This window comes from Pyrgilauda ruficollis, unplaced genomic scaffold (assembly GCF_017590135.1).
Source record: "Pyrgilauda ruficollis isolate IOZ18807 unplaced genomic scaffold, ASM1759013v1 scaffold374, whole genome shotgun sequence".
NCBI lineage: Eukaryota > Metazoa > Chordata > Aves > Passeriformes > Passeridae > Pyrgilauda > Pyrgilauda ruficollis.
In genome coordinates this window covers 31815-46737 of record NW_024525201.1, presented here as the reverse complement: position 1 = coordinate 46737, position 14923 = coordinate 31815, and the positions used below count along the sequence as shown (strand labels likewise).

Here is a 14923-nt window from a genome sequence, read left to right as displayed (position 1 = left end):
GAAAATTAGAAAAAAAAAAAAAAGCTTTTTAACGCCCCCCCCCAAAAAAAAAGCAGGAATAGGGAACCCCCCCAACAAAAAGCAAAACAAAACCCACAGGGCAGGTAGCTCCCGCTGCGCGAGCCTCTCCGTCCCAAACTCCATAAAAGCGAATGACCGCCGTAAACATCGCGATTTATCGTCTGCCATAAAAAAAAAAAAAACCAAAAAAACAAAACAAAAACCGCGCTCCTCGCGGGGCCGCCTCAGTCCTTGCTCTCGTCCTTCTCCTCCTCCTCCTTCTCCTCTTCCTCGTTGCCTTCCTCCTCGGCCTTGTCGTCGTCGTTGCGGGCGGCGCCGGGCAGTTTGTCCTTGTTGTTCTCCTTTTTCCACTTCATGCGGCGGTTCTGGAACCAGATCTTCACCTGGCGCTCGCTCAGTCCCAGCGCGTGCGAGACCTCGATGCGCCGCTTGCGGGTCAGGTACGGGTTGAACAGGAACTCCTTCTCCAGCTCCAGCGTCTGGTAGCGGCTGTAGGTCTGGCGGCCGCTGCGGCGGCCCGGGGCTGCGGGAAAATCGGGGGGAAATAAAAAAGGAAAGGAAAAGGGGAAAAGGAAAGAAAAAGGGAAAAAAGGAAACAAAAAGGGGAAAAGGAAAGGAAAAGAGGGGAAAAGGAAAGGAAAAGGAAAAGAAAGAACCAACCCAAACAAACACCAAAAAAACCCACAAAAGAAACAAAACAAAAAACCTACAAAACAGCAACAAAACAAACAAAAAAATCACACCACAAAAAAAAAAAAACCAGGAAAAACAAAACAAACCAAAAAAAAAAAAAACCCAAAGAAACAACCCCGTAATAATAATAATAAAAAAACCCCAAATAACCCCCCAAAAAAGCAACCCCCCCAAATAACACCCCAAAACCCCCAAAAATAAATATAAAATCCACCAAAGAATCCCAAAAAACCCAAGAAAACCCCCAAAGGAAACCCGACAAGAAACCCCCAAAATTTCTCCCTTTCCCTCCCGGCTGCCACCGCTGGGGTAAAAACCCCAAAATTTCCATTTTTCACCCATTTCCCGCCCCTTTTGGCCCTGTTTTAGTCCCTTTTTTCGGCCCTTTTTTCACCCATTTTTCCCCATTTTCCCCCCATTTCTCGCCTCTTTTTTGCCCATTTTCACCCCATTTTCACCCCATTTTCACCCCTATTTAATTTCCCTTCCCCCCCTTTTTCCAGCCCTTTTTAGTCCATTTTTTTGCCCCTTTCTCACTCATTTTTGCCCCTTTTCACCCGTTTTTAACCCATTTTCCCCAATTTCCTCTTTTTTGCCTTTTTCCCCCTTTTCACGCACAAAGACCCTTCCCAAAGGGGAAAAATCCCCCCAAAAAATCAATTTTTCCTAGGGAAGGTGCAGTGTTCAGCAGAAAACCCTCAGCAGTCCCTTTCACTTTATTTTATTTTATTATATTTTATTATATTTTATTATATTTTATTTTATTTTATTTTATTTTTCTCTTTCTTATTTTATTTTTTTCTTTCTTTCTTTCTTTCTTTCTTTCTTTCTTTCTTTCTTTCTTTCTTTCTTTCTTTCTTTTATTTCCTTTTTCTCTTCTTTTTTCACTCTTTTTCTCCTTTTTCCTCTCTTTTTTCCTCATTCTTTCTCTTTCCCTCCCCATTTTCCCTTTTTCTTCCCCTTTCCCCCTCTTTTTTCCCTTCTCTTTCCAATTTCCCCACTTTTTCCACTTTTCCCCTCATTTTTCTTCTCTCCCCCCTTTTATTCCCTCATTTCCTTTCCCCTTTTTCCCTTTTATTTTCCCCTTTTCTTCCCTTTTCCCCCAATTTCTTTCCCTTTCCCCCTTTTCTTTCTTTTTTCCCATTTTCTTTCTTTTTTCCCCTTTTTTCCCCTTTTCCCCCCATTCTTCCTCTCCCCCTTACCCCTTTCCCCAAAATTCTCTTTCCATTTTCCACACATTCACCCCAAAACGCAGCCAGGGAGGGGGCGGGGAGCTCCTTTTTGCCCAAATTCCTCCCAAAAACCTCCATTTTTTTCCCCTCAAAACCACCCCAGATCCGAGGATTTTCCTCCTCGCCAGCAAATCCAGCTCGGGAGGGGCAAACACCGACAGAAAAGGGTAAAAAAACTCCAAAAAAAAATCAAAATAAAGCAGGAAAAAATGAAAATCAAAGCGGCCGAGGCCGCAGCCCCCGCGCTTCCTCCGGCGCTAATGAGAAAATCCATTTATTTTGGGGGAAAAAAGCGCAGATCCGGCTGCGCTCGCGGCGGGTCAAAGCTCGCATAAATAAATTAGGATTTTCCGTCCTCCGCCAGCGGCCACAATTCTTCTCTTTTTTTCCCCGTTTTTTGGGTTATTTTGGGTGTTTTGGATTGTTCGGTTTTGCCCTAAAACGCCTCACGTGGTTTGAGTTACCCGCAGCTGAAATTTGAATTATTTCCCTCCTTTTCCCCTCGTTTTCCAGGCTTTGTTTTATTGATTTCTTTTGAATTTCCCACTCTTTTTTTTTAATTTTATTTTTAATTTCATTTTTAACCCCAGCCCCACAGCCCCGGGCTGAGTTTTTTTTAATTTCAATTTTTCAGGCTGAGGTTTTTTTTTAATTTCAATTTTTCAGGCTGAGGTTTTTTTTTTTTCATTTCAATTTTTTTTCCAGCTGCAACTTTTTCCTCCGGAGGCGTGATGAAATAATAACGGCACAAATACGAAACAACAGCAGAATAAATATAAATAAAGACTAAAATCATGTTAAAAAATTTACTATACATCTACGTAAACACCAGGAAATCCTCCGGACCAGGTCCCAGCTCTCCGGCCGTTAAAAAAGGGCATTTTTGACATTTTTGACATTTTTGACATTTTTAAGAGCGCTGCTCTTATCAACACTCCAACGACCTCGTGGGAGCCGTATCTTCCTGCCGTAAAAAAAGCCCTAAAAAAAAATCCCAAGTTTTGCTTTTAGCCCCATTTCTGCTTTTATTTTATTTTATTTTATTTTATTTTATTTTATTTTATTTTATTTTGTTTTATTTTATTTTATTTCAGGGAATCCCCTCGGTTTGTTTTGTCCAAAAATATAAAAATATAAAAATGGACGGAGGGTTCGAGCTGAGGTTGTTGTCGCCATTATTTAACAATAAATATGAAAATAAATATATTTATGAGGAATTGGGGGTGGGCGTGCTGGAGAGAGGTCGGGGTTTGGGGGAGAAGTCAGAATTTGGGGAGAAGAGGCCGGAAATTTGGGATAAAATCTCGGGATTTTGGGATAAGAGGCCAGAATTTTGACGTAGAAGGTCTGAATTTGGGGATAAAATCTGAGTTTTAGGACAGGAGGCCGGATTTTTGCCATAAAGAGATCAAATTTTGAGAGAAGAGGCCGGAATTTTGAGACGAAAGGTGGGGATTTTGAGTTAAAAGGCCGGGATTTGGGGATAAAAACCTGGATTTTGGGATAAGAGGCCTGAATTTTGGGCTGAAAGGTGGGAATTCTGCTCAGTGCACGGCGTTCCAACATCTCCACGCGCACACAGACACTCACCGAGACACAAACACCCCCAAAATGCCCCAAAATCTCCCAATCCTCACCAAAACCCACCCAAACAAGCCCAAAACCGACCCAAACAACCCCAAACGACCCAAAGAGCGCAATTCCGACCCAAAGAGCCCCAAAACCAGCCCAAAGAGCCCCAAAACCAGCCCAAAGCCAACCCAAACAACCCAAGCTCCTTTTCTTTTCTTCTCCTTCCCCCTCTCCTCCTTTCTCTTCCTTTTCCCCTCCTTTTTCGCCTCTTTTTGCTCTTTTTTCCCTCTTTCCTCCTCTTTTTCCCCAATTCCTCTCCGGTCTCCTCTCTCCTCCCTCCGTCGCCTCTCGCAGCGCCCAAATGACCCAAACCCGACCCAAAAAGCACCGAAAGAGCCCAAACCCAACCCAAACACCAAAACCACCCCAAACCCAACCCAAAAAGAGCCCAGATCCACCCTAAACACCAAAACCACCCCAAACCCAACCCAAAAAGAGCCCAGATCCAACCCAAACACCAAAATCACCCCAAACCCAACCCAAAAAGACCGCAAACGCAACCCAAACACCAAAACCACCCCAAACCCAACCAAAAAGAGCCCAGATCCAACCCAAACACCAAACCCAACCCAAACCCAACCAAAAAGAGCCCAAATCCACCCTAAACACCAAAATCACCCCAAACAGCACCAAAAGAGCCCAAATCCAACCCAAACACCAAACCCAACCCAAACCCGCCCCAAACGCCACCAAAACAAAGGAGAGCGTTAAAAACAGACCCAAACCAAGAAAAACAGGAGCAACCCAAGCCCCCCGTCCAGAAAAGGAAAAACCCCTCAGAATGCCCCCAAAAAAACCTAAAACTCCCCCCCAAAAATCTAAAAAACCACCGAACACCCTAAAACCCCAACAATTGCCTTAAAAAAACCCAACAAAATCCAACTTGAAAATAAATAAATAAATAAATAAATCCCCCCAGACCCAAAACCAGCTCGAATAAATCCCCGGAAAAAAAGTCAAGAAATAAACCAAAGAACAGACTTCAAAACCAAAAGAACACCCCAAAAAATACCCCAAAAAAATCTCAAAAAACTACACTTAAAAACCAAATAAAAACAACATTAATACCCCCGAGAAACCCCTCAAAAAATAAACAAACACCCTTAGAAACAAAATAACCCCTCAAAAATAAACAACACCCTTAGAAACCAAAAAAACACCTAAAAAAACCCCTCAAAAATTAACAAAAAAAATAAAGAATAAAAAAACCAAAACACCCGCAGAATCCAAACCATCACCAAAAAAAACCATCAAAAAAGTAACAAAAAAGTACCCTCGGAAACCAAACACAGCAGCAAAAAAACCCCCCTTTAAAACCCAAAATAACCCCCAAAACCCCTAAAAAACCCAGAATAACCCCCCCGAAGCCCCCCCGTCCACCCCCTCACCGTGCGGCCGCATCCAGGGGAACATCAAGCTGGGCGAGGAGCTCTGGCCGAGGTGCCCCCCCTGCCCCTCGGCCCCTCCGCCGCCTCCTCCTCCTCCTCCTCCCGCGGCCGCTTTACAATCCGCGTAGGGCACCGCGGGCGCGTCCTGCTGCGCGCCGTAGAGCGCCTGCCGCGGCAGCGCCTCGTAGCCGTAAAACTTGGAGGCATCGCCGTGGCACGCCAGGGCGCAGGGCGCGTTCTGCTGGTAGCCCGAGGCGGCGTTGGAGATGCCCGAGGCGCCGTGGTGGAAGAACTCCTGGACGTGGTGCGAGGGGTGCTGGAAGGTCGGCGCGGCGCCGCCCGGGCCGTACAGCACGGCGGCGGGGCTCCGGGCCACGCTCTGCGGGAAGCGGCAGTCGTAGTAAGTCGGCTCCAGGGACTCGCCGCCTTTGTACTTGGAGAAGAGGGGGTTGACGAAGTAGGAACTCATGACCCTCGCATGCAAAAGAGAGGGGAAAGGGTGTGGGAGAAGGGGGGGGAAAGNGGTGAGGATGGCTTAGGGGGGATGAGGGGTGGTGAGGGGGGAATGAGGGTGGGATCGGGGGAAAAATGAGGGTTGGTTCTGGGGAAAATTAGGGTTGGTTTTGGGGAAAATTAGGGTTGGTTCGGGGAGAAAATGAGGGTTGGTTTTGGGGAAAATTAGGGTTGGTTTGGGGGGGAAAATGAGGGTTGGTTCTGGAAAGAGCGAGGGTTGGATCGAGGGAAAAATAAGGGTTGGTTTTGGGGAAAATTAGGGTCGGTTCCGGGGGAAAATGAGGGTTGGTTCTGGAAAGAGCGAGGGTTGGATCGAGGGAAAAATAAGGGTTGGTTTTGGGGAAAATGAGGGTTCGATCGGGGGGGAAATTAGGGTTAGTTTTGAGGAAAATGAGGGTTGGTTCCCGGGAGAAAATGAGGGTTGGTTCGGGGGGAAATTAGGGTTGGATCGAGGGAAAAATGAGGTTTGGTTCTGGAAAGAACGAGGGTTGATCCGGGGGAAAAATAAGGGTTGGTCCGGGGGATAATGAGGGTTCGATCGGGGGGGAAATGAGGGTTGGTTCCGAGGAAAATCGGGTTTGATTGCGAGGAAAAATCGGGTTTGATTGTGGGGGAAAATGAGGTTTAATTGTGGGGAAAAATCGGGGTGGGCGCCGGGGAAAAAATCAGGGTTAACGCTGGGAAAAAATCAGGGCTAACTCTGAAAGAAATCAGGGTTAACGCTGGAAAAAATTCAGGGTTAGCTGTGAAAAAAAAAATCCGGGTTAACTGTGGAAAAAAATCCGGGTTAACTCTGCAAAAATGCCGGGTTAACTCTGCAAAAATGCCGGGTTAACTCTGTAAAAATGCCGGGTTAACGCTGGTGAAGGATCAGGTTTGACTCTGAAAAAAAATCCCGGTTAACTCTGATAAAGAATCCGGTTTGGTTCTGAAGAGATCCCGCTTTGATTCTCCAAAAAAAAAAAAAAAAAAAAAAAAAAAAAAAAAAAAAAAAAAAAAAGTGCTGGTTCTGAAAAAAGCACCGCGCTAGTTATTAGGGAAAAAAAAAAAAAATCCGGGTTTATGCTGAAAAAACTCTGTTTGATTCTTTAAAAACCTGCTTTATCCTCAAAAAAAAAAAAAAAAAAAAAATTAATCCTGAAAAGCAGCACCGCTTTAGCCCTGAAAGAAACACTCTTTAATCCTAAAAAAGCAGGTTTAACTCTCAAAAAAAAAATCCACTTTAAAAATAATAATAAAAAAAAAGCAGCAAAGCGAGGTTTGTCCCTCTGACTGCTGAAGTTTTTTTTTTTTTTTTTTTTTTTGGTTTTTTTTTTTTTTTGCTTTTTTTTTTTTTTTGGTGGTGGTGGTTGTTTTGTTTTTAACCGCGCTCTCAGAGGCGTTCCATGGTGCTGCGAGCGGCTCCGCTGCTCTTGACTCCTCTGCGGCGCTCGGCGGGCAGAGCTCTCCTCCCTCCCTCCCTCCCTCCCTCTCAGTTTCTCTTGGAACTCTGCTCCTTCCCTTTAACACCACAGGCAAATTCCTCAAAATCCCGGCTTTTTTTCCCTTCCTTTTTTTCCCTTCCTTTTTTTCCCTTCCTTTTTTTCCCTTCATTTTTTTCCTTCTTTTTTTCCCTCCCTTTTTTCCCCTCCTTTTTTCCCTTCATTTTTTTCCCCTTCCTTTTTTTTCCCCTTCCTTTTATCCCTTCTCTTTTTTTCTCCTTCTTTTTCCTCCCCTTTCTTTTTTCATTTCTCCCCCTTTTTTTCTCCCCTCCTATTTTACCCCTTCTTTTTTCTTCTCTTTTTTTTCCCTTTCCTTTTTTTCCCCTTCCTTTTTTTCCCCTTCTTTTTTCCTTCCCTTTCTTTTTTTCATTTTTCCCCCTTTTTCTCCCCTCCTATTTTTCCTTCTTTTTTCTCCCATTTTTTCCCCCTCTCCTTTCCCCCCCTCCTTTATTTTCCCCTCCTTTATTTTCCCCTCCTTTTTTTCCCCTTCTTTTTTCCCCCTCCTTTTCTTTTTTCACCTTTCCCCCCCTTTTTCCCCTTTTCTCTCCTTTTTTCCCCTCCTTTTCTTTTCCTCTCCTTCCCCCCCTCCTTTTTTTCCTTTTTCCCCCTCTTTTCCCCCAACCTCACATCCCCCAAATTACCCCAAATTTCCGCTTTTTTCATGGGGGGGGGGGAGGGGGGCGGCGAATTTCCCACCCAAATCCCCCCAAAATCCACGATCCCGGTGGGAGGGGGCACCTGCAGACCCCAAACCCCCAAAAATCCCAAAAAACACCCCAAACCAGCCCAAACCCCCCCGAGCTCGCGGGCAGCGGGGAGGTGACCCCGGCTCACCTGCACAGGTAAATCCCAACCCCGGGACCCCCCCGCACCCCAAAACCCCAAACCCGGCCCCCCCGGGGGGGTTTTGGGGTTGTTTTTGTTGTTTTTGTCATTCCTGGGGGGTCCCACCTGGACGGGGAGGGGGCCCTGGGGGGGAGGGTCCTCTGCTTTTCCCTTTTTTTCACAGATTTCCCTTTTTCCCCTGATTTTTTTGGCCTTTATTCCCTTCTTCTCCCCTTTATTCCCTCTTTTCTCCCCCTTTTCCCTACTTTTTTTGTTTCCCCCCCTTTTATTTTTTTTTTGCTTTTCCCAAATTATTTTCCCTTTTTCCTCTCCTTTTCCCCCTCCTGTTTTCTTCTATTTTCCTCCTATTTTCTCTTCTATTTTCCTTTTATTTCCCTTTTCCTTTTCCCCCTTTTATCCCTTTTTCCCCCCTTTTCTTCCCTTTTCCCCCATTCCCTCCTACTTTCCTCCTTATTCCCCTTTTTCCCCATTTTGCCCTTTTCTCCCTCAATTTCCCCCCTTTTCCCCTAAACATTTCCCCCCTATTTTTCCCTTTTCCCCCGCTTTTCCCCCCATTTTTCTCTCCGTCCTGCTGCTGCTCGGAGTCAACCAAACAAAAGCCCCCCCAAAAAAATTAAAAAAAAAACACCAAAAACCCCAAAAAAGAGCGAAAATCCTGGAATTTCCCCCTCTGGATCGGCCGCTCCTCGCTGTCCTGGGGCGCGAATAAATCCACAAAACCGCCGGTTTTTTTTTTTTTTCCATTTATTCCATTTATTTCCACTTTTCCCCCCAATTTCCCCCCAGCTCCCTCTGCCGATCCTCCGGGATTGCCGGGGGTGGGATAAATTCCATTTTTTGGCTGTAAAAAATCCGCTCTGGAGGCAAAGTCAGGCTGCCCTTTGTGCGCGCTGCAAAAACAAACCCAGCACCGAACCCCCCCGGACCCTTTTCTCCCTTTTCCAGCCCCAAATCCCCGATTTTCCCATTTTCCCCCTTTTCCAGCCCATTTCTGAGCTCTCGGGCCTCATTTTTTTTCCCCTGCAGATGAAACTCCTTGAAAACACCGAAATCACCCCAAATTCAGAGGTGTTTTGTTCGTTTTTGGGGTTTTTTAAGACCTGGGGGGACGGGAGCGTTTCCCAAAGGATTTTGTGCTGTCGAGACGCCAAAAATGCCCCAAATCCCCCCAAAATTCCACCACCCAACCCCTCCCAAACCTTAAAAAAAACCCCCAAATTATTTTCAGAATTGTTCAAATTCCGATTTCCACAAAACCTCCGCAGCCCCGAGGTTTCCCTGCCCAGCAAAATTCACATTTTCGGGTTAATTTCCCGCCTTTGGGGTGGCCCCAACCTCAGGATGGGTTAAAAATTCAATTTTTTTGTTTAAAAATTAACATTTTTAAAATTTCTCCACACACTCCCCGAGGAAAAGCGCCACCCCCAGCCCACCTTGAGCCGATTTTCCCTTTTTTTCCCCCATTTTCCCCCCGGCCAAGGCGGCGGAGCAGACAATGAACACATTTCCACCCAGCCTCCAAAATTCACATTTTTAACGCCAAATTCCCATTTTTCTCCTCGAATCCACCCCAAACCCTCCGGATTCGCGCAGAGTTCCCCCGCTCCCGCTCCTTTTTCCCAAATTCCGCCGTTTTTCCCCCAAAATGAAGGAAGAGCAGCCAAGGACGGCAGAGGCTCCGCAATTCCCAGGGACCGAATTTCCCCTCCCCAATCAATAATTGCTATTTTTAAACCCCCAGCGCCGATCCGGGGGCGAAAATAAATTGGAATTTTCAGCTCAGGGTGGGGGGAAAAATTTTAGGTTTTGGGTTTTTTTCTGGATAAAAGCGCGAATTTCCCTCAAAAAAAACCCCCACATTTAACTTGGGGAGAAACATTGCGATTTTGGTGAAAAAGAGCCCCCCACCCCCTCCGGGATTTCTGGGAAAAACGCGATTCCCGCTGGATTTTTTTAAGGGAATATTCCCATTTTTGGGCGCTGCTCTTTGTCTGGGGTGCGGGGCTGAGTTTTTTTGGGGGCATTTCTTGGGTTTTGAGGATTTTCCGTCGCCCCCCTCCTCCCTTTTGCCCTGACCTTCACTTCAAAAAATGTCATTTTCTGCTTCCCCACCCCGGAGCGCGGCGGGAGACGTGAGGGGCGTAAATAACGAGGAGGAAGGGGGGGAAATGAGCAAAAATCAGCGCCGCAGCCTCTCTGAAAAATGAGGTTTTTTTTTTTTCCAACAGCATCTTAATTTTTTTTAGCGGGGGGAGATTTTATTCCCCCGGGTGCTGGGTGCACCCCAAGGAGAAAAGAAATTAAAAACGCGGGCTTAAAATTAAATTAATTTATGTAAAAAATTAAAAAAAAAAAAAAGCCAAAAACTTAAATTTTTAAAAATTAAAATAATGTAAAGATATTAAAAACGAGGTGAAAAGGCGTATGAAGGGACCAAAACAAGGCGGTTTTGGGGTTTCTCGGAGCGGGGTCGCGGGGTCGCTCCGCGGGTGCGGAATTTGGGGGGGGTGGGGGAGGGGCCCCGCGCGAACCCTGGGCCGACAGCGCCACCTGGCGGCCGCGCCCGAGCAGCGCGGGGGGCCGGGGGGGCCCCGGGGAGCGATTTGGGTTCAAAATCCCATTTTTGACACTTTCCCCCGCTCGCTCCGCGCCTTCCTTCCCCTTCTTTTCACCCTTTTCTCCCTTTTTTCACCTTTTTCTTTTTCTCCCCATTTGCCCTTTCTCCCCGATTTCCCCTTTTCCCTTTTTTTTCCCCCTTCCATTCCTCCTTTCCCCTCTTTTCCCCTTTTTCCCCCTCATTTCCCCTTTTTCCCTTTTCTCTCCATTCTCCTTTTCCCCTCATTCCCCCTTTTCCCTCCTTTCCCCCTAATCCTCCTTTCCCCTCCTTTTCCCCCCTCAATCCCCCCTTTCTTTTTTCCCCTTTTTCCCTCCAATTCTGCCTTTATCTCCTATTTTTCCGCCTTTTTTCCCCTTTTTCCCCCTCAAATTCCCCCCTTTCTCCCCTATTATTTTTCCCTCCCTTTTCCCCTCAAATTCCCCTTTCTCCCCTATTATTTTCCCCCCTTTTTCCACTCAAATTCCCCCCTTTCTGCCGTATTCTTTTTCCCCCTTTTTCCACTCAAATTCACCCCTTTCTCCCCTATTCTTTTCCCCCCTTTTTCCACTCAAATTCCCCCCTTTCTCCCCTATCCTTTCCCCCCCATTTCCCCCTCAAACCCCCTTTTCCCTCCCCAAAATCTCCTCCCTCCCCACCCCATTTTACCTTCCACTCCGGCTCTGATTTTCCCTTTTTTTTTTTTGTTTTTTTCCCCCCTTTTTTTCCCCCCCTTCCCCTCCGGGGCCCGAGGGGGGTCTGTTGTTTGTAGCTTGTAGACAAAACATTCCAAAAATCGGGTTTCAAAGGGCAGAGCGCGCACCTTATTTACCCCATAAAGCAATTAAGGCCAGACGTCTAGCCACGGCCGGCCCGGTTTTGTTCGCCCCTATTCAGCCCCGCATAGCAGGGAGACAAACAGAGCTGTAAAAATCGCATTTTTTTGGGGGGCTGCGGAAATGCACCTCTGGCCAGCTGCAGCCTCCCGGGCCCTTTTTTTGTGTCCTTCACAACAAAACGCACCCCAAAAACCGCCCCCCCAAAATTTGCATTAATAATATTTGATGTAAAAATAAAAATAAAATAAAATTACACGGCCCAAAACCACGCCAAAAAAAACGCTTTGCATTTTTAGTTATTTTTTTCTTTTTCTTTTGTCTTTGGTGGGTTTTTACCCTTTCCCCCCCCCCTTTCTCTCTGCTCCAAAAATAAAAATCTCACCTTGGGATTGGGGGGAAACATTGGGGTTTTTGTGCCTGCCCCTCCCGGCTTTCGGGGGCTGGGAAAAGCGCCATTCCCGCCGCTTTTTTTTCGGGAATTTGGCGGCGTTTGGGGTCCGGCGCTCACACAAAGGCGGTATCAGTATGCGGCTGCACACACGCGCCATATGTCAGGGAAAAAACCCCAAATCGCCTCTTTTTGACGCGCTCGCGGCCGCCAGAACGCGGCCCCGCCGGGTGGCGATTTTGAACCGTAATTGTAATTTATTCCCCGCCGGCTCCGGCCGCGTTTTGGGTTGGTTTGTGGCGTTTTGTGGGGCGTGCGCGGGGCAGGAGCGGAGGGGCCAAAGGGGATCCGAGGAGCGGAGCCCCCCGGGCGCGGGGGCGCGCAGGGGGCGCGCGGGGGCGCGCAGGGGGGCGGAGGGCTCCGCGGGCCTTGCCCGTGACCGAACGCGCGGCCCCACAAAGGGAAGCCCCGGGAGCGCAGACAAAGGGGCCCTAAAAGAGCCCCTAAAAGGGGCCGCGGGGAGGGGACGGGAGGGGACGGTGGCGACAGAAAACGGGGACAGAGAGGGGCAGGGGGACACAGATGGGGAGGGGGCACAGGGACGGGAATGGGATCCGGGGCTCGCGGCCCCAAAGCCGCTCCGGCTCCTCATTAATTAATTAATTAATTAACGACGCTAAAACGGGCGGGGAGGGCGGCGGTTTTATTCTTTATTCCGGGCGGAGAACGGAAAAGAATCATCATAACAATAATCGTAATAATTTCGTCCAAAAATCGCCTTTCGGTAGAAAGATTTCCCTCTCCCCACCCCCCGCCCCTTTTTTTTTTTTTTTTTCCCCCTCCTGTTTTATTTTATTTATTTTTTTCGGCCATAAATCTCCCGCTCGGCTAAAAAAAAAAAAAAAAAAGAAAAAAGAAAAAAAAAATTCTTTTCCACCCTGAGCGTTTCACGGCGCGCTCGTTAAGGTTTTTGTGGGTTTGTTTCTTTTTTTTTTTTCCCCTCTCCTCTGGCACAAAACTGGGAGAGTAAAAAAGATTTTTGTGCCTCTCTCCCCGAGGACAAAACCCTGGGAAAAACGAGAGAAAAAGGGGGAGGAAGGAACGGAGGGAAAAACCCCAAAAACCTCGGGAGCAGGGAAACGTTGAAGAGCGATATTTTAGCGGATCAGCAGCAATAATCGCTTCCAGATTTATTTTGAATTTTTTTTTAAGAGGGGGGGAATACGGCGGGGGGGATTTGGGGGAAAAACGGGACGAGGGCGACGAAGGGTCTGGTCCTAATTAGGGCGACGGCAAGGCTGAGTTAATTAAAGAAAGGCACCTCGCAGCCGGGTTTTTCTGATTAATCCGCGCTCGCTGCTCCTTTTCCTGCCCTTTCCTCCGCACGGACCCGGATTTTTCCCTCCCCCCCCGGGGCTTTTTTCACCTTTCCGAGCCCCCCCAAATTTTAAAAAATTTTTTAAAAAATAATTTCCCCCTCCCGCAGCAAAAGAAAAGGAGGGGGGGTCACGGATTTGGGTTTTTTTTTTGTCCTTTCCGCCCCCAAAATTGGCGATTTCTCGCTGTCTTTCCCCTCCCCCCGCTGCTTGCCCTCACCCCGGATATTTAATTTGATTTTTTAATTATTTCCCCCCCTCATTTCCAGCTCTGGATCAGCTCCTCCATTCATCCCCAGCTTTTTTTTTTTTTTTTCCTTTTTTCCCTTTTTTTTTTTTTTTTTTTTTTCCCCGAGCACATCCTTCGATCGCCCGCGGCCATAAATTAGCACAATTAATTATCGCAATCTCCAAATTGATGGCGCGCAGATCCCTTACCTCAGCGCTTTTTACCGCCGCGTTTGGGGCACGGAAAACGCAGGAAAAAAAAAGAAAAAAAATTAAAAAACCCCTCGGGGCCGCTCGGGCCGAGCCCGGGGCTGCTTTTAAAGAAAAAGACACCTCCAAGGCCGGGTTGGTTTTTTTGCCGTTTTGTTGTTTTCGGGTGTTTTTTTGTTTTTTTTTTTTTTTTTAAGGTATATTTACAGAGCTGCTCTACAATAGGCAACAGAACAAATATTACAGAACGGGTCTGAGACGAGAATAAAATACACAAAATCGGTACAGCAGGAACGTTCAACACCGTGACAGAACATCAGCATCGGGAGCCACCATTCCCTCCAGTCCTTTTTTTTTCGTATTTTTTTCCTCTTTTTTTTAAATCCTTTTTCCTTTTTTTTTTTCCTTTTTTTTCAAAATATCCACGCGGGATTAAAAAGAAAAAAAAAAAAAAATCAAAATATTGGATGAAGTTTTAATTTAGGACATAAAATATAATAATAATAAAAAAACAGCAAAATAAAAATTCAAGTACTTCTCGTGCCGCTTTTGCCGAGGGCAGAGCGAGGCGGAAGAAAGGAAGAGAAAACCAAACCCCCCCGGGCACCTTTTATTGATTTTTTTTCCTGGTTTTAGTCGCATTTTGGAAAAGCCTCGAGTCCCCAAACCTCTACCGCTAAACATTCATCCGCACATTCAAAGTCAGAAAGATTTCACCCCTTTTTTTTTTATTATTTTCCCTTTTTTTCTGCTTTTTTTTCGCTGTTTCTTTTTCCCCTCTCCACCCTCGTTTCTCTCCGCCAAACTTTTTTTGTGTTGTCGTTTTTAATTTATTATTTTTTTTTTATAATTTTAAAAATTATTATTATTATTATTATTGCTGTTCCTTATCGCTTTTCTCTTTATTCATTTTCTTCATTTTCATTCGCCTGTTCTGAAACCAGATTTTGACCTGGCGTTCCGTGAGGTTCAGCACCCGCGCCACTTCGTACCTCCGGTCCCGCGTGAGGTACATATTGAATAAAAACTCTTTTTCCAGTTCCAGGGTCTGATATTTTGTGTAAGGGCATCGTTTCTTCCTCGTGGAGCGCGCGTGAATCCAATTTGCCACGGGGTTGTCTGAGAAAGAAGATTTTTTTTTTATATATATATATATATTTTTTTAAATTTTTTTTGAATATTTTCTAATTTTTTTTAATATTTTTGGGGGGGAAAATCAACGCTAAAATTGGCTTTTTTTTTTTCTTGTTAATTTCTCCCTCCCCCTTCCACGCCCTACAGCCAGAACCTGTTTAATTAGCAGCTCCTACCTAAATATTTTAAGTGACCTTCGCAAGGGTTTAATCTGTTTATTTTGGAGGGGGTCACTTCCTTTTCTCTTTTCGCTGCCGTTCTCACTTTTTTTTTTTTTTTTTTTTTTTTTAAAAAACTTTAGTAAAAAAAAAAAAACATATAACAATAATAAAAAATAATAAAAAAAAAT

The 14923-nt window shown here is 46.0% G+C and overlaps 2 protein-coding genes across 2 annotated transcripts in view; both read right to left on the bottom strand.

Annotated features, from left to right (window-relative positions):
* Positions 1–245: 245 nt before the first annotated feature.
* Positions 246–5435, bottom strand: HOXC8 (homeobox C8). Its single transcript, XM_041476059.1, has 2 exons — positions 4967–5435; positions 246–544 (listed from the first exon to the last, which is right to left on the bottom strand). The coding sequence occupies exons 1-2, from the start codon at positions 5433–5435 to the stop codon at positions 246–248; spliced, it is 768 nt and encodes a 255-aa protein (XP_041331993.1).
* Positions 5436–14314: 8879 nt separating this feature from the next.
* HOXC9 (homeobox C9) overlaps positions 14315–14923 on the bottom strand; it is a 2914-nt gene continuing 2305 nt past the window's right edge. Inside the window, exon 2 of the mRNA XM_041476058.1 lies at positions 14315–14559. Coding sequence (XP_041331992.1) covers positions 14315–14559 — 245 coding nt within the window. The remainder of the gene's footprint in view (positions 14560–14923) is intronic.

Bases quoted from the DNA above. Each gene is read 5' to 3' on its own strand.
- HOXC8 (XM_041476059.1), bottom strand. From the start codon at position 5,435: ATGAGTTCCTACTTCGTCAACCCCCTCTTCTCCAAGTACAAAGGCGGC. The intron at 545-4,966 runs GTGAGGGGGTGG...ATTTTCCCGCAG, and splicing joins CCCCTGGATGCGGCCGCACG to CCCCGGGCCGCCGCAGCGGC.